At 35.5% G+C, this 18013-nt stretch overlaps 1 protein-coding gene across 9 annotated transcripts in view; it reads left to right on the top strand.

The window, feature by feature from the left end:
• PHIP (PHIP subunit of CUL4-Ring ligase complex) overlaps nucleotides 1-18013 on the top strand; it is a 120332-nt gene that overhangs the window by 86788 nt on the left and 15531 nt on the right. For 4 of the 9 annotated variants that reach the window (XM_075145351.1, XM_075145350.1, XM_075145357.1 and 1 more), the window contains 9 exons: nucleotides 2551-2670; nucleotides 6271-6378; nucleotides 6787-6911; nucleotides 7112-7194; nucleotides 10760-10871; nucleotides 11085-11146; nucleotides 12670-12825; nucleotides 14789-14909; nucleotides 16952-17077. In XM_075145351.1, the coding sequence (XP_075001452.1) occupies nucleotides 2551-2670; nucleotides 6271-6378; nucleotides 6787-6911; nucleotides 7112-7194; nucleotides 10760-10871; nucleotides 11085-11146; nucleotides 12670-12825; nucleotides 14789-14909; nucleotides 16952-17077 (1013 nt within the window). The remainder of the gene's footprint in view (nucleotides 1-2550; nucleotides 2671-6270; nucleotides 6379-6786; nucleotides 6912-7111; nucleotides 7195-10759; nucleotides 10872-11084; nucleotides 11147-12669; nucleotides 12826-14788; nucleotides 14910-16951; nucleotides 17078-18013) is intronic. The other 5 variants (XM_075145353.1, XM_075145352.1, XM_075145355.1 and 2 more) reach the window with 4 other exon arrangements.

Raw genomic sequence — 18013 nt, 5'->3', positions numbered from 1 at the left:
ATTTTGTTTATTTATAAGATTAGGAGTCCTCAGCATTCCTTAAGATCATTATTTCAGCATTTTGGCCCTCATTAGAAGGTAGACTGACAAAACAGCCGTTTTACTATGCAGGTTGGCATTGTATCAGCTTTACTGTGAATCTTTGTAAGTGATTGATGTGAATCTTTACTGTGAATCATGTAAGACATGGGGGGTGTTAGATGGTAGTCTTTACTCTTTGAGGTTACTTTTTGCTTATTGTACACAGTCGTTGGCTGTATTGTCAATACTAATAGTATCTTGTTATTTACACAGTCTGAAACCAGAAGAAGGTATGAGATCAGGAAAATAGATGGTGGGTTGTTTTTTTTAATGGTTGAAAGCTCTAGTTTAGCTTTTTATTATAAAATGTAAGATTGGCTGATAGCCTAGTATTTCCACTTAGATTAAAGCTGAACTGAGTGTTTTGGGAATCTTGCATCCATTTTGGTCCCAGTTATCGAGATGCAGGAGGTCTTTGATTCCAAAAATATCAGACTTAGATATTTCAGATTTTTAAAGATGTCCTGCTCCATTCGTGAATCACAATAAAATAAAGGCTGGAAGGAATATCAGAACATCATCCCTTTTCCCTCTGCCCCTAGGTAGGATTAATTATACCTGTCATTCCTGACAGATGTTTGTCTTTGAAATTTCCTGTGGAGATTCTACCTCCTTCCTGGGCAGAGAGCCCACAGTCCTTTCTGGTAGAAAGTTCTTCCTGTTTGCTGAACCTGAATCAAAATTAGGGCCTTCTGTTGAGGAAAGAAGTTTTGGTGATCTTTGTAGCCAGGCACAGAATCTTAGGAATTAAGAAAGGAGTAGAGAAAGAATGTCATTCTCTCTATTAATGCATGGGCTGTCGAGATCTTGAATGGTGCTTACATTTCTAATCCTCCTCCACCAAAAATCAGTCTAAAAAATGATACAGCAGTGAAGAAGGGCAAGAAAGGAGTCCCCAGGAAGATCAAAGGGTACGAATATTTTTTCTTTGGGGCAGACACAAAGAGGCTGACTCTTAGAAGGGCAAGAGTTTCGTGGAAATATGATAAAAAAGCTTTATAAAACTATGAACAGTTTAGAATAAATGCACAATGATTTCCTTCCTTATTTTGTTACAGTGAGATGTAACACCCAATGACACAGACATGAAGCTCAAAAAAGAGCCCTTTCCCCATTCATCCCCCACCCCCCGAAAGCAAACAAAAAGCCCAAACCACCTGAGCCTGTAATCAGGTTGTGGAACTAATTACTAAAGGATTTAGTAGAGTTTCAGAAATGATTAGACAAATTCACTGGGACTGGTTCTCTTCCTGATGATTAACTGGGATGACCTGAGTTCAGGCTTGGCTTCTAGAGGGTCTTAAACTTATTATTAATGTGTGAAGTTATAACAAGGGAAGATTTTCTGTTTAAAGGCTATTTCTTACTACCTTCCCATAATTCACCAGTAAGCTAGACAGATTTTGCTCTGACACAGTGCATCAAGACAGACTTGCTTGAACCTGAAAATCCAGAATATGCTTCTGTGTCAGCGATTTATTGCAATGGAGAGGTTCTGTTTTGATTTTTTTGTTTGTTTGTTTTTAACTGTGTGTATGCTTTTTGCTGTGGTACACACGGGCGCTCCAGTGGTGCACTCAACAGCAGTTCACATGCTGGGAAAACCGCATTTGAGTTTGTGCAATGGTGTTACACTTGGAGTATCCCATTTGCAGTCTGGGGATGCAGAGTCTTCCATCAGTGGCTCTATGGAGTGGATTTCTATACAACTGTCTAAGGTTGCTTTCTGTACGTGCACAAGATTCTGTTAATAATTTCAAAGCAACCTTGCTTGGATGGTTGTACAAAAACTTGCTTTATCTGGCCTATTAGGTATAGACATGCAATATGCACCTAGGACCAGCAACTGCAGTGAGCTTTGTTACTTACAAATACATGATGCGGACATACAATCTGAAAACGCAGTTCCACAGCACGTTATAGTAAACATGCCAGTAGGTAACATGGATGTACCCAATCGGGTACCCAATTGGGTACCCAGTCATTTCCACATGCTTTACCTCTGTGTATGTTCGTTAATCTCTTCCTCCTCATTTTGCAGGGTTCCTTAATTGGAGGCAGCGGTATAGTTGTAGTGTCTTACGGACCAAGGCAACTGTGTGAATTTGGTTAGAGAATGGCATATTTCAGTTTTATCTTTTTGGGCATGAGACATAGTTGCTGGAGTGTTAATAAATTCAGTCTTTGTTAGAAGACACACATGCACACCCCCCATACCCCACCAAACGAACAAACTAAAAAAAAAAACCCTAAAAAAACCCACTTAGTTTTTCAGATTATTAATGGTTTTGGTCTTGGTGTTACTATAAGCAGTTAAGTAAGATTTATCTTCACACTGGCAATAATTTCCTTTTCACATTAAATATACTTAAGAAATGACAATTGATTTTAATAAAACACTTCCCAAAATACAAGGCTTCCCCAAATGTTAGTTTATGCATATTAATCTTCTGCGTGCATTTTCTTCAGAGGCTGGCTGTAGGAGTTCTGGCAGAAAATGGCTTGACACTGGAAGAATGGCTGCCTTCAGCATGGATTACAGACACTGTTCCTCGTCGGTGCCCATTTGTGCCACAGATGGGGGATGAGGTATTGCAGTTTTTCCCTCTGTGTTCTTGCTTCTTTCAACTTGTTTTTGCCTTTATTATTTTCATCTGTGCATTTTTTCCAGAGATTTAATACCATTTATTATCACAATATTTTGGATTTTCTTCAAAACATTCTTTGATCTGGTTAAAATTTGCTTTTGTTTCCTTTAGTCTTTCCCATACTTAAAAAATACTCTGCACAGTGTTGCTTTGACTTTTTTTTATTCCATGCTGTTGCAGTAACATTCATTCTTGTACTATGTTCAGTGTGTTATATGACACGTATATACAAGCTGTGTGAGATGCTTTATCTAGTGAAACGAGTCCTTAGTTGTAGAGCATCTTGTATGCTGAAGAGAAATAAAATATGAATTTAAGTTGTTTGGAAAACTTCGGGACTTGATATCGAAACCAGGAATTAAACCTTTGGGGGGAGGGTGGTTTTCTTGTGTTATTTCTTTTTTAAACTCATTTATTCTGAAGGAAATCTCTGATATTGTCCTTTTCACTTGTGTTTCTGATATCAGAAAACTTCTGCTGGTCTCCTACAACAGAAAACCACAAGAGAAGTTTCGTATATGTGTATTTTATACGAACTGTACTGTAAACACTTTGTAAACATGGCCCAGATGTCTCAAAATACAGTGGCAAAAGGACACCCACCAATTTTCTACTTTGAAATATATAGCATGTGAACATTACAGTGAATTGCATGAAGTAGTATCAGATAGAAGGCAGTCTTGTAAACCAGATCCTGTGCATGTTTCCTAAAATCCCCTCAGGTTAAAATAAGAGGAAATAGCTGGCTTATGCTGTAATGTGTAGTCTGTTGGCTCTTCAGGGAGCGGCGTGTTTCTGAGGTACTAAACAGAGTTCTTATATAGCTCACACGGTCAGAATTCAGTTGGAGAAATACTTGACACGGTGGCAAAGTTGATTAACTTTGGTCTTGAGCTAGAGCTGTTTGTTTGTAGGTACCATCTTAGAAACTGAATCAGGAGCAGAGGTTGTATGTGCAAGCAGTTTTGTTTTTACTGGATCACTTCACTGATACAGTTCACAGCTCAGCTATGCAAAAATTACATCGGCATTGCTAGTGAGTGAGGGAAGGAGCACTTCAAGTTGAGAGTTACAACTGGAGAAAATGCTTACGTATTTATACCCTCCAGCAAGCATGTTTTGGAGACTGTGCCGTTCAAAAGATCAAATCCAAATAAATATATTTGGTGCCTGATACCATCTGGATACAGTGAAGCAGCCAAGGATTTATCTGCACCATATTACCCAGGAGACTTCAACATCGTATTGGTTTATTAAGATAAACTGGTGTGTTTGGTTTGGCACCTGCTGAATAGCTTGTGCAGTGTGTACTAGGAATATCTAAGTAGGCTGCATTCTTTTGCTGAAAAATGCTTTATATTGGTGAACAGGAAATTTCCTGTCCTGTGCCTAGAAAGTAGGAGTAGTTGCACCGATAGAGAGTACTTTTGTAATCAAGCTGCTCTGTCTAAAATTCCATCTCTGATACTTGCCCTCCCCAGATTTGCTTAAGATGTGAAAAGCAGTTAGCTGTTCATCTAGAAAGTTACTTTGAGACCCACAGAAATAAAAGATCGGTTTAATTAGAGAAATATGATGAGAAGAGGTCTCGTGTGGCCTTCAAACATTTTGGTGGACAGTTGGTATGTTTTATAAGATTTGGGAAGAGAGATACTTCAAATTCATTCTCTTACAGCTGTACAAACAAGTAAGAAAAAACAGTTGTGCTATATTTAGTTATATTCGGTGCATAAGAATAGCACGTACCATCTCTTTTCGCCGAATACTGCCATTTACAGACCTTTGTCGTGTGTCTTGAGGAACAGTGGAAACACACCAGAGAGATGGGACTGCAATTTCCCTGTCTGATTATGGAAATACAATGCCTATTCTTTGTAGTATTGTGCCGTTAACACAATAAAGAATGCTTGTGTCTGGATACTACAGCAAACATGCAGAAGCAGGAATTTATCAAGATTAAAAATACAATTTCCTGGAAAAGGCACAAATTCTTTTTTCCACAGATATCTAATTTGTTCTTCTGACAGAAGATGCAATACTTAGAGCCATTTACAAAATAAAAATGTTTCACTTCTGTAAACAGAATTTATGTAGAGGTTTAGCAGAAGCAGTAAGTGTAGGAGGAATTGTTCGTAGCCTGTGCCACTAAGTTGATTTCACTGGAAGGTACGGGAAACAATTGTCACAAACTTGAAAGTGTAATTTAAATTGGCATTATTTTAGATCTCTCAGTAGCCTCTGTTCCTTTTCCTGCCAGTTAGATTCTGACAGTGCATAGGAGCTTCTCACGGCTTTCATGCCTTCTGTAACTACTGTGCATTTTTTCCCTACAATGATATTGTGCATGTCGAATCCTCTGAAAAACAAGAGTTTAAAAAAATTGTGGTGTGGAGTGAAGCTGAAGAACCCTTCTCCATTTAAGAAAAAAAATTTGCCATGTGACATTAAGAAAGTTCAGTAACTGTTAATGTAGAAACTTGGCAGACGCTTGTTTATAACGTTTTATGATATAACAGTTTTGGAAAGCATGTGGAAATACAAATATTAGTGTGTTTATTTGTATAAATGTATTTTAAAACTTACTTTCACTCTGCTTTTTTTCTTGTGTTAGGCCTTTACATTTAAGCTATTGTTCTGTCATCCTACTTGATAGAATCCCATGTTTATGGCTTGGGGCACTTTTAGTAGATTTTTTTTTTTATTTGGAATGCATCATACCTAGAATACAGCTGTTTATCAGATCTTTGTTCTAATTAGTTTGAGAAACCTCTATTTTGCATTTCACATACATTCCTTGAATATATGTTTAAGGTTTTCAGCTTACTACTTCATTACAGTGATGGTTTATAACAAAAACATTCATCCACATGGTATCATATACAACAGGATCAAAGTAAAACTAATATACACTGGGTGTCTGAACCATGGCAATTTATAGTGGAAGGATTTGAAAACTTTTAATAGGCACTTGAAATGTCTATTTTTAGTTTGTTTATATCTTTGTTAGGCTGTTTGTTTGGTGATAGGGAAGCAAACACCAAAATCTTACCAGAACAATAACGAAGAGCTGAATTTTCCTTCTAGAATGTATTTCTTGTTCAAAAAAGATATGATTAGCCAGGTAGTGAATTTAGTGATACTTGATTGTTATCTTAGGGCTGTCCTACAGTGATGAATAACCAGGTGGATTAGTGGAATTCGTAGTACTGTCATTGAGTTGTTCTACAGTGCAATGATAAATAGATGTTTTTGTTATTGATTTCATTTTGGTCTCACACGTGTAATTTAGGATATTTTGTTCACAGGGAAAATGTGAGCAAAAATAATTTTAAATCTTTCCTACTTTTTCTGTAAACGTTTATATGATACCTGCTTTAATTGTCCACCACTTAATTTTTTGAGAACCTGTGACTTTTGCAGGAAAATAGAGAGAAAAAAAGTTGATGATAGAATAGAAAGTACATGCATTGTATGGCAGCAGTATGCTAGCATTTCACCCCCTCCAAGACTTTGTTGGATAACTGTCACATTTTACTTTTAGGTCTACTATTTCCGACAAGGTCATGAAGCATACGTTGTAATGGCTAAGAAGAACAAAATCTATAGTATTAATCCCAAAAAACAACCATGGCATAAAATGGAATTACGGGTATGACTTCTTTTTCATTTTTGCTTGGTATCTTAATATTTTAAAAAATTTGGAAACTAACTGAAAGAAGATTCTTGATACAGATGTTTCCAATGTTGTACTCTTAATATTTTAAGATAAGGGGAAGAAGTTAACTTAATAAATAGTCAAATGAAATCAGACATTAAACTACTTCTTTTTGCATCTGCTTGAGCAGATGAGGTGGTTACACTTCATAGCAAAATATTTCTCAAACAAGTTACATTGTGAAATAATAGCTTGTTTTGAAAGACTAAATTTCAGATACTTGATTTTGACATCTTCTGGCAGAAATCTGGTCCTTTCAGTATACCCCTATTTTCATGTTTCAGAAAGTTGGTACAGTCATCTTAACTTCAGTGGTGGTACATAACATTTTGTTTATTCCAGGAGCAAGAGCTGATGAAAATAGTTGGGATTAAGTATGAAGTGGGATTGCCTACTCTCTGCTGTCTTAAACTAGCTTTTCTTGACCCTGATACGGGTAAACTAACTGGAGGATCATTCACCATGAAGTAAGGAAAGCAATATTATATTCAAATTGGGGGCTTTCTTGCAGGGGGGAGAGGTCTGTGAAAGTTAAGAGATACCATGTCGTGACTTGAGCTTTTGCTTTTGAAGTGTTGAATTCAAAGTGTTAAATTTTTATGTAAGTGCTTTACTTTGTGCTTTTGCTGTTTTATTGCTTAATAGTTGTGTGTTCTGTTGCAATTAGGTACCATGATATGCCAGATGTCATAGATTTCCTAGTTTTGAGGCAGCAGTTTGATGATGCAAAACATAGGCGATGGAATATAGGTGAGTTGTGGGGGGAGTTTTTTAGTGTGTTTTTTTGATTGTTTTTTTTTTCTAAGTGTCCACCTGTTTTCATGATGACTTATTAAAAAGTAGGTTACAGTAAATAAATCCTAATACTGTGCTGAAATCGGAGAATAAGCTCTGTCCATATTTGGATGTGAAGTCCTACTTTCTCCTTGACTGAAGCTAAAGCAAGCAACCAAAATACTGAAGGTGATCTGTAAAAGAAAGTGCAAAGAAAATCTCAGTTTTGCCTTTGCAGAGAGGAATTAAGAACACTTTTTAGAAATACGGTGCTTATTGGTAACTGATAACTATATGGTAGCCTATATATTGCTTGTCTCTCTTGTTTTTTGTGATTGAAGGCCCTCTTCCAACTGCATTGCTACTAGAATTATTTTTTTTTTTCTTCAATGTCTGGAATTTCTGCTGGAAATTTGAAATTTATGATCTCTAGATTGTACAAAGAGAATGCCCTTCCCATCTCTTTTTACTTGTTTGAATTCTGTTCTAAATCCCGTATGGTTTAGCTTCTTTGAAGCGTATATAATTATAATTCACTGTCATGTGATGTAGGGATGTTTTTGATTTGTTTTACTTTGCCTGTGCTTAGTTATTTTGAAGTGTTGGATACTGGACAATGTCCATGACAGGCATGTCCTCCGGTCACATCTCTTTCCTAGTCATCTTTCCCATATGATAACAAAGGTCACCTTTCAACAATGAAATTTAACTAGGGGGAGAGAAAGCTGCATTGTGACAAAATGTTTTCCCACAAGATCATGGCAGCAGTAGAAGAATGACTGCCATAGCTTGTATGTGAAATCCTAGCCAGAAGTCTTCTGTCAGCCATCGTGATAGAAATCCAGAAGTAGAGGAGGGACTTTGAAATGTTACCCTTGCTGCTGTTAAGACTATAAGCACAGGTAGCATCTCCTTCCTGGGCTGGCAGCTGTATTTCTAGAAACTTGCAGAATCGGAGCGACACAAAAAGTACTGAAAGTGCTAGAACCTTTTATCAAGCCTTCAGCGTAAATAATGTGAGTTTCAGGCCAGTGGTGTCTAATACCAGCTTGTAGCTCTGACCAACGTGTGTTAGAGATCATCCCTCAGTTCCTCTTTCGGGTGGTAAAAATAATGGTAAAATAGTCTCCTTCAAGATCGTATGCTAAAGCAGAGATAGCAAAGACACTGCTGTTAAAACTGTTACAGCTCTTTCAGGAGCCTTCCAGAGTGCTACCCTGCTCTCTACATTGACACTTTGGATATGCACTAGTGTATGCTTATGTACTTGGAACCAGTTGTGCACTGTTCTGTTGCAGTATGGAACGCAATATAAAAACGTTCCTTGAGGGTAATTCATGCTTTCTACCAGAATAAGGAGAAAAGCCTTAGAACTGTGCACGAAACTGTTCCTGAGTATTTAACCACATGAATCTGAAATCCCCAAGATTTATCTGACATGCTCAGGTCTTCTGAACTTTCACCATAGCTCTTCATCAACAAACTGATATTTTTTTCATGTCATGTAGTTGCTGGTTTGTCTTCTCAGGAACTACTGTTACTATCTTTTCTTATTCCTCTATGATTTCTGGGACTTAGCCTACAAATCAATATTTTTATAGTTACTATTTCGAGAATCACTGGATATTAAATTTTCTGACTCCACTTTAAGTCATTAAAACATTGATCTTTTAAGCAATAACAATCCTTGGTGTTTTGGTGAGGTTTTTTGTGGGTTTTTTTGTGATGTGTTTTTGTTGTTGTTTGGGTTTTGTTTGTTTTAGGGAAGAATATTTGTTTATCTATGATACTTATATTTTTTAATATTAACTGTATATTAATGTATGAATCCTTTCAGAAAGAACAAACTTACAAAGTTTGAGAAGTGACAGGTTCTTATTTCTACTTAGATTCTATTTATTGCATATCCATGTCTTATTATAGTTTAACTACAAGATTAATACTTGGCCTAAAAGCTATTCCAGTAGGATTCCTGCAGCTTTAGCTGTATGTCTTAGACAGGTGTGCATACCTATCTCTTACATAGCAGCCACTTTAAGTTCAACATACATTTTGTATTTTCATCAAGCTAACATTACCTGGTGATACACAATTCTGGAAAATTATGCTAAGTACTTCTTCTAATAAGAATTTTTGGTCTGCTGTCCGCATAGATGAGGTAACACAGAGGACATTGGAAAAACAGTGATTCAAGAGATAGTTCTGTGGGCTTTTTCAGTCACGTTGTTTCCTCCTTTAGCATTCTGTCCATAGGAATGCTATGGCTCTTGAAAAATTGGAAGCAGCTGTCAGTATACACTTCTTTAAGTGGTTTTGATCTGCTTCATGTTCAGCCCCATGAAGGCACGCACAGTTGTACCTACACACTTTTCTTTGTAAAAGTGATCATTAGGGAATGCCATATTGGGAGACTGTACAAGAGCTCTTCAGAATAATTTATTCCTTTAAAATAAAGTGTCAGGCCTTATTTACATTTTTGATCTTGCATTTCAGATATTTCTGGTATGCTTGGTTCCATTACATTCAGCACAATTAGTGCTATTAATGGAAGCTTCGTAATTGTCCTAGAATTACTTGCAATCCATTAAATTTAAAAAAAAAATGCAGTAAAGAAAGCGGAACATTTTTGAGAATATATTTACTTCCTATTAATTCAGACAACTGCAGCAAGCATTTGGGCAGAGTGTGGATGTATTGAAATAGAACAAACATTGCAGCAGTTGAGAAAGTGTGTGTATATTCAAATCCCATGAAAACAAAAATGTGCAGTTCTTGGAATCTCAGACTTTAATTACATTTGTATTGAGCGAACTGAATACTTCACTAAAAATTGTTTCTAAATTCTGTGGCATGTGTTATAGAAAATGATAGCCTTTGTGATGGCATGTAATACAAGTATTCTCACGTGTAACTTTTTTTAATAACACTTCTGACCTTTTTTCTCAGCTAGGCGAATGCTTTGCAGTAGTGAAACCATTTCAAGTCACAGTAATTTACTTTGCTAACCTTTTGAAGAGGCTTTAATAAGTTTTATTCTTTTGTCAGCCAGATTGCCTGCATAGTAAAGGGAATGAACCTCTGAGTTGCATTTAGGTAGCTGAAAAAGTACTTCAGAAACTAAGGAGGGGGAGCTCAGCAGCATGTAAAATATTCCCCGTACAAAAGTGTCATAGTGCTCAGATAGCATGTAGTGTTTAATGCAAGTAGATTTGAGTCTTAAAGTTACAGCATTGAAATCTCTTACCTTTTATATGAAATTAAGAAATAAATTAATATATAAAGAGTATGTAGATAGATTTGTGAATCATTAATTGCTTTTTTAATGCCATATTAACTTTCATTTTGGTTTAAAAGCAGCCTTCAGAAAGAATTTAATAATGTTTTTTTAAAAACTGAGTATGACTCATGTTTGCCTGTTGATGCTACAAGTGTCCAAAAGGATTTCCGTATTCAAGATCAAGCCAAAGGTATCTAAAAACTGCTTTTCTTGGGAGGAGTAAGGTGCCTTGTATTGATGAAATTATTTTGTGTTCTTACCTAGGTGATCGTTTCAGGTCAGTGATAGATGATGCTTGGTGGTTTGGAACAATTGAAAGCCAGGAACCTCTTCAGCCTGATTATCCTGATAGCTTATTTCAGTGCTACAATGTCTGGTTAGCAAATTTATCTTCAAGCTTTTATTTTAATTAGTTATTTCATTTGAAGTACTGACTGAGCAACTTGCTTTCATTAAATTCAGTCCTGCATCTCACTATACCAATTTATTATAATACTCTGTGGTATATAAATAAGTCACGTTACAAACATTAAATAATTACATCTTTGAAGCAATATTAGTAGATAATTTAAATGTGGTTATTTTTAAGCTGGGACAATGGTGATACTGAGAAGATGAGCCCTTGGGACATGGAGCTGATACCAAGTAATGGTATGGTACATTAATAATATAATTTGCTTTAAGAATGTATCTAAAGAAGAAAAAAAATGTTGTACCATTTTACCTAAATAATCCTGTTTCTCTTGGGGAGTGGGGGAAGGCCCACAAACCAGTTGCATTTGAAGAACATCCTTAAATCAATTATTAAACTAAAAGCAGATCAAGATAAATGAACTGCGAAAAAACATACAACCATACTTAGACTAAGTGTCTATGTTGGAAATAGAAATGTTACGAAAACTTGTAACAGATGATGTACAGTTAAAGTTAACTTTTTGTACAGTTAGGCAGGATTGAAGGTAAACCTGTGCCCTATGTCAGCTTTGAGGAAACTGGCTGCTCTGAGACCTGTCAGCATGCCTGCAGATGTTCAGTGCGTTGAAGACGCAACATGTGCCTGTGAGATAGTTTGATAATAGTAGGATTTGCTCCCTGTGTGGCCCAGCACAGGTGGCAGATAGACATGCTGCAGAGTGGACAGCATAGCATAGGCACTGTTCACAGACAAGAATGTAGTATTTCTTCTAGTAGTTTTTTTTGAAGATTTCATAGAAGTCTGGTTAAAAAATGAAGTGGAATCAGCATTTTTTCCTTCTGTTTTCTAGGAAACGTTTGATAATATTGTCACTCATAAGTAACCATATAAGTAACTTATAACAGTAATTCTTAATTCTTTTAAGTTCTTAATTCTTTTTCATTTCAGTTCAACCATTTTTTTTTAATGGGTACTTTTTTATCATAGGTAACAGAAGTTAGAGTGGTAACATGACTAAAATAATTAATTAAAATAGGCAGATAACCAAACCTGAACCTGATTTTTTTGCTGTATCCACAAATACTGACTTTTGCTTCACCTTGCTTTAAAAAAAAAAATTGTTCAAGAGGAGCACTTTGCATCATACTCTGAAAATCTGCTGTTACATTATGAATTGTCAAAATTGGTAGGTCCTCAAGAATGCTAGGGTGATGGCACTTTTAATTTGCTTGCTCAGGAGCTCTGGTTTTAGCATTTGACCTCACAAAACTCTGACAAGGTGGAACCACTACCTGGAGCATGTTTTAGTGTCAACATCAAAGTCATTATCTTAAACTCCATCTGAAAATCATCGACCATTCATTAGCAAAATAATTTATTACCAAGAATTTTGGGTGTAAAAAAACCAAAACCAAAAACAAAACCCAAACAAAACAAAAAAACCAAAACCAAACTTCAACCGTGATAAGTGAGTGTCTTAGTTGGTTCTAAAATAAATTCTACAATTAGCTATTTGGAAGAGGATAAATCTTGTTTCATGGAGGACTTGTACACCAAACTGCATTGTAAGGATTTAAATTTAACATACAACAATATACAGCAAGGATACTGGATGTATCCAAAATGTCTTTGAGCAAATCAAGAACTATGCATTTGTTTTGGTTAGTAAAAAGATGTTATATATCTTTGAATTACAGGTATATGTATTACACAAGATACAAAGATTTATGTTTTATTTAGTTTTCATGTTACATTCTAGCTGTATTTCCAGAAGAACTGGGAACTAGTGTTCCTCTAACAGATGATGAACGTAGAACACTGCTCTACAAACCTTTGGATGGAGAGTGGGGTTCCAGGACCCGAGATGAGGAGTGCGACAGAATTATTGCAGGAATAAACCAACTCATGACTCTAGGTAAAGCCTGAATAATATGGGAAACATTTTTGTGTTGTATTTTTCAGACTATGCTTATGTGTAATTCTGAAATTACCAAAATGAATGTGATAAAATACACCTTTTACCTCTTGATTAACTGGAAGAAAACTTTCTCATTGCACATTTTTAAATTTTTCTTCTAGTGAGTACATATAAAACCCAAATTTTCTCCTGTTTTCAAAGGTAACTATTGCTTTTTGGTAGATAATTTGACATATGCTAGGGATTTGGACTTTACATGATAAAAACAAGTACTTGATTTTTTACTTTAGCTACCAGAATCTCTTGTTGGGGTTAAAATTGCAAACTTCATGATGAACAGAATATTAACTCTATTACAGGCAGATAGGGGAAAAAAAAAACCTTATATACTCACTTAGAGAATGGATACCTATTTGTAGATTTCCCCTATATTAGCCTTTTCTAATTCCTGTTTTCTTCCCCACATTGCCTTAGTTGTGCAAAATGTTGAGGAAAAAGTAATTGATTAATTTATGAAAAGCCGCTTGCTATTTGGTTGTAGAGCAATTTACAGGCAGCTTCTGAAAAGGTCATCGTTAAAATTTTTAACGCATCACTGCAACATTTACGTGATCAAAGATGGGTGTCTGAGATGGAAGATCCATCAGTGAAATACAAACTGAATCATGTCTTTTGTATGTTTTGTGATGAGCAAACTGTGTTAAGTCAGCAGTCTTAGGTTTTGGGGTAACAATGGTCATAAACTAAATACATAAGTTGTCACAGATAATTTTTTTTTAACTGATTTTTGAAATACTTGAAGCAAGGTGAGACACATACGTTTCAAAAAAGCCAGAAAACTCTTAACTCTCGAAATACTTCTAATACCTAAATGTCTCACATTATGGCTTCTTTGGTGACATACTGAGTAAGAAGCTTCCCTTTGCAGAAAAGAAAGGAAATATCCATACAGTGTAGTAATCAGAATTACATTAAAAAAACTTGTGAGGAAATGAAATTTTAGTTGTTTCCACTGTGTCGTCTAAGAGTAATGGTTTTACATTTTGCATTACGTTGTGTGGCATACTGCTTAGTTTGGGGTTTAGCTATAGCATATGTGGTACGTATCGGTACAAAGTAGCAGTTGCTAGAACATTCATAAGAGTAAGTAAACAGCTTTTAGAAGAAGAGCAGTCTGTTTAGGAACAACATATTTTCTGTTTTTAAAGACTTTCGAGAGAGACTTTAAAGGTTTTTTTATATTTTTGTGTTACGGTATTTTCCCTTGAGGTATAAAATGTTCAAATGATGTGTCTAAGCACTCACGATGCTTCTAAGCACAGGAGGGAAAAACCAAGTTTGTGTAGGTGCGCAGACCTAAATTGCTCAGCAGTCTTCTAGCATTATGGTGGATTGGTTTTAGAAGGCTTCTCTGCTGTTAGGTAGGGACAGGAGATTGTGTTTCTATTTTATTTTGAGTGTGGATTTTCCCCATATCTTAATGAGATTGAAATAGCACTGTAACTTTTATGGTAAGAATTTAACGCATTGCTTTGTTTGAAGATGAGAGAGTGGCAATAAAAAAGGAAATGAAATGAGCCTGCGTTGTAAATAACAATACTGAGTTGCATGTCTTCATATATGTATAATTTATACCTTTAAATCTACTTTTCAACTGTGTATATTTTGCGTGCGCTTGCCGTGTCTCTGAGGAGTGTGGTGCTTCATGCATAACAGAATGGGTAGTCACTGCAGTGATTGTACTTAGAGCATACACCTCAGCAAGCACTTTTATATGTAGAATATCACAAATTGTTCAGAATATCTAGAGTAGTTACTGTTATTTTTGGGAAAGTGCTATGCTTTTCAAACATGAAGAAATGGCATATGTTGCGGGGGGTGAATCTTGAAACTGCTAAGGGACTTTTGTGGTATATAGCTTTGTATAACTTTGTTGTTGTTTTTTCTCCCACCCCCCTAGATATTGCTTCTGCATTTGTGGCACCTGTGGATCTTCAAGCTTACCCAATGTATTGCACTGTTGTGGCATATCCCACAGACCTCAGTACCATTAAACAAAGACTGGAAAGCAGGTTTTACAGGTTAGATCCAAGTCTCAGTTCCTGCTGTGAAATACTGCCAATCATATTTTTGGTAGCTCTTTGTTTTGTAATACCCAACTAGGAGATGGGTACAGGTGTGCACTTTCTGTTTCTCCCATCTTCTATCCTTGATCTAGGTTTCCATTTTATAAAACTTTAAAAAGGATCGAGCATCTCTTCTCCAAAATATATTTTAGAATTACATGGCATTCAGATTCCTGCTTATGCAAATGACTTGTTCCATGTGAGATTCAAATTGCAGGACTCAAAGACTAGGTCAGTAAAATGGCTTCTAGTCAAAAGGATTAAGTTTCCACTTTATAACTTTTTTAAAAAATCTATTTTTTAATAAGAGAAACCTTAGAAATATGTCAAGTGTTTTTGTCATAATGCGCTTTAAAAAAAAAAAAAACAAATCTTGCATTATCATTTAAGAAGCTACACAGAAGATAGCTTCTTAAATTATTGGCCTTGAAATCCTAAATTGTTGGACAGCAACAAAAATAAGTTTGAACTTTTTGACACTGTTCTGACATTTTTACAATGATTGCAATTGCTGTATTTTTTTGCAGTAAATATCTGTGTAGGAGTATGCTCCTTTAAATTACTTCTGTTTCCTTTGGTTCTTGGGATATTTCTGGTTTGAAAATCAGTGTCCCTCTAATACTTATTTTGAATAAACATGGACAGTGTTTTGTTTTGGGCCAAGTTTCAAAGTTAATTTGTAGTACTTTATGCGGACTAACTGAATATTGAATTCTAAATGAAAATCACTTTTTCATTTTCAAAAAAACCCTGTTTTTTTATACATTATAACGCAATAATGCACATTTATTGCTCCATGCTTATTTTGCGATACAAGGTAATACAGCTTTCACTTCTATAATGTACTACTTTGCAGTCAGAGGTGGCGAGGACTTTTTGCTGGATTTTGTTTCTCTTGTCAAAAGAGTAAGCAGTTATTTTTGGTAATCAGCATACCTTCTTCAGTAAATCTGGTTTTATTAGTTTGTAGTATTGCCAAGGTCTGGTTAGGTAACGAGCAACCACCTTGTGTTGTGCTTTCCCGTGAAATTTTTTTCTTTATCTTCTGCAGGAGGGATTGTTCAGATCACTTTTGATTTTGGTAGCTTTTCATGAGGCTTACCTTAAAACATACTTTTTCTCTTCTGAATCATGAGTCTTAGCAATGCCTGTATGTTTTTAAAAAATGCAAAAGAAAACAGAAGAAATATGATCTTTCCTAGTCACTACTGGCATTGTATAGAACTAAATGCTGCACCCATAAACATGATTAAATTGCATCTAAATGTTTATGCTACGCTAAACATGTTAAATGATCCCCTGCTTCACTCTACAAAACACTTGTGCAGCATTTCTTTTCATCATGTTTTGCTAGTATGAAAATAGAAGATTGTATATATTCGTAACTTCTATGCTGTCAGAGTTTTTATCTAAAATAGTATGTTTTTTGGGGTTTGGTTTTTTTTTTCATCTTTTTTAGATTTGGATTTAATTTTTTCAGTTAGTTTTGCTTTTGTGTGTTATTTTTCATAATGTGGCAATTCTATAGTTAGGTCATTAAATCAGAGCTATGTGAGGAATTCTGATCGTTGTCTTATCTGTCAGAAAAAATGTATAATTTTAATAATTTTTTTTATTACTGTTTTGCTAATCCTCAGCTGTGACTTAAGAGGGTGATATAGGGTGGGTTATGTATATCATAAAAGAATAATAAAAGCTGAAGCATCACAGCTGAGTTTTCCCGAGGAGCATCAGCTGTATATTCTTAAAGGTTTTGGCATAAATTACTGCAGGACATAACACGAGAGCAAGAAGCCTGAGGAAGCTGCCTTCTGCTAGTCACATAGGGCAACATATTGAAGTATGCATGTTTTCTGAATTAATGTAAAAAAATAATGAATGGGATAATACATTGGAAGAAGGATGTAAGGCTTTTTCTCCTGTTTCATATACATTGCTAGAAATTAAGTCTGTCTTTCTCTGCTCCCCCCGCCGCCCCCCCCCCCCCCCATATACAGGCGTCTTTCTTCATTAATGTGGGAAGTCCGGTACATAGAACATAATACTCGCACATTTAACGAACCCGGAAGTCCTATTGTCAAATCTGCCAAATTTGTCACAGATCTTCTGCTACACTTCATAAAGTGAGTTGCTTAGTAGGTCCGTTGTTATTCCTGTCTCTTACCAAGGTATTTAGCCTTTTTTAAAGTGAGATAGTTCTGCAGCTTGAATAAGCCTGTTGTCTGCTGTTGGGGCAGAAAAGAATAAAGCTTATCTTGACAAAGAATACGTAAGTTTGCAAAACAAGATGAAGTTTTACAATACATTGATTGGCATGGCATTTCATTTCAAGAGATTTTCTGCTAAATAATAAAAATGGGTCTGAGTATCTTCATGGAGTGATAAATATATTTATAGGTAAGTTAGGAGTTCTAATTTTGAGTTTGAATATTGCCTATGTTAACATGATTGTGGGCATTTAATTCTAAAGTCTTTACAGTTTATAATGTGATTGAAAATGGTGTTTGATATGCAAAATAAAAATTGGAGGCTTTGTAATCAACAGAAATAGTAATTGTCTTTCAGATGTTCTTTTTTATTATTGTCTATAGAAAAACTCAGTGAGAAATGTTTCAGATTTCTCACAGTGGGTTGACACATCTGCAGACCTAAAGTTTGTAAGAAGAGCTTACCGAGTGTGTCCACTGCCTTGATTTGCTTGTACACAGTGAATGCTGCTGTTCCCACCTTGTAGAAACAGCAAGATACTTCATTAGTTTAACAAAAATAATGACATTTTTAGTGATTTAGTTTCTCAGTGTTAAATTGAATCTTGTTCTTTTTTATTTCGTGTGTTCTTAAAAACATGAGAATTGCATTATATATTTGGAAATCTAGGACTTCAACTCCATATATAACTCTTTGATATCTTCAGTGCCCATGATTTCTGATATTGACTGGAGAGTGAAAAATACTTAACTGTTTGAGGTGTTAAAAGTTTTAGTGAAATACACCTTTAGGAACAGACATGTATCTAAAGGGCTTCTCTATTACTAATTTTGTTCTTTAACATCTTTGTC

This window comes from Calonectris borealis, chromosome 3 (genome assembly GCF_964195595.1).
Source record: "Calonectris borealis chromosome 3, bCalBor7.hap1.2, whole genome shotgun sequence".
Classification (NCBI taxonomy): domain Eukaryota; kingdom Metazoa; phylum Chordata; class Aves; order Procellariiformes; family Procellariidae; genus Calonectris; species Calonectris borealis.
The sequence above is the reverse complement of the archived record's forward strand: the minus strand, read 5'-3'. Positions and strand labels throughout refer to the sequence as shown.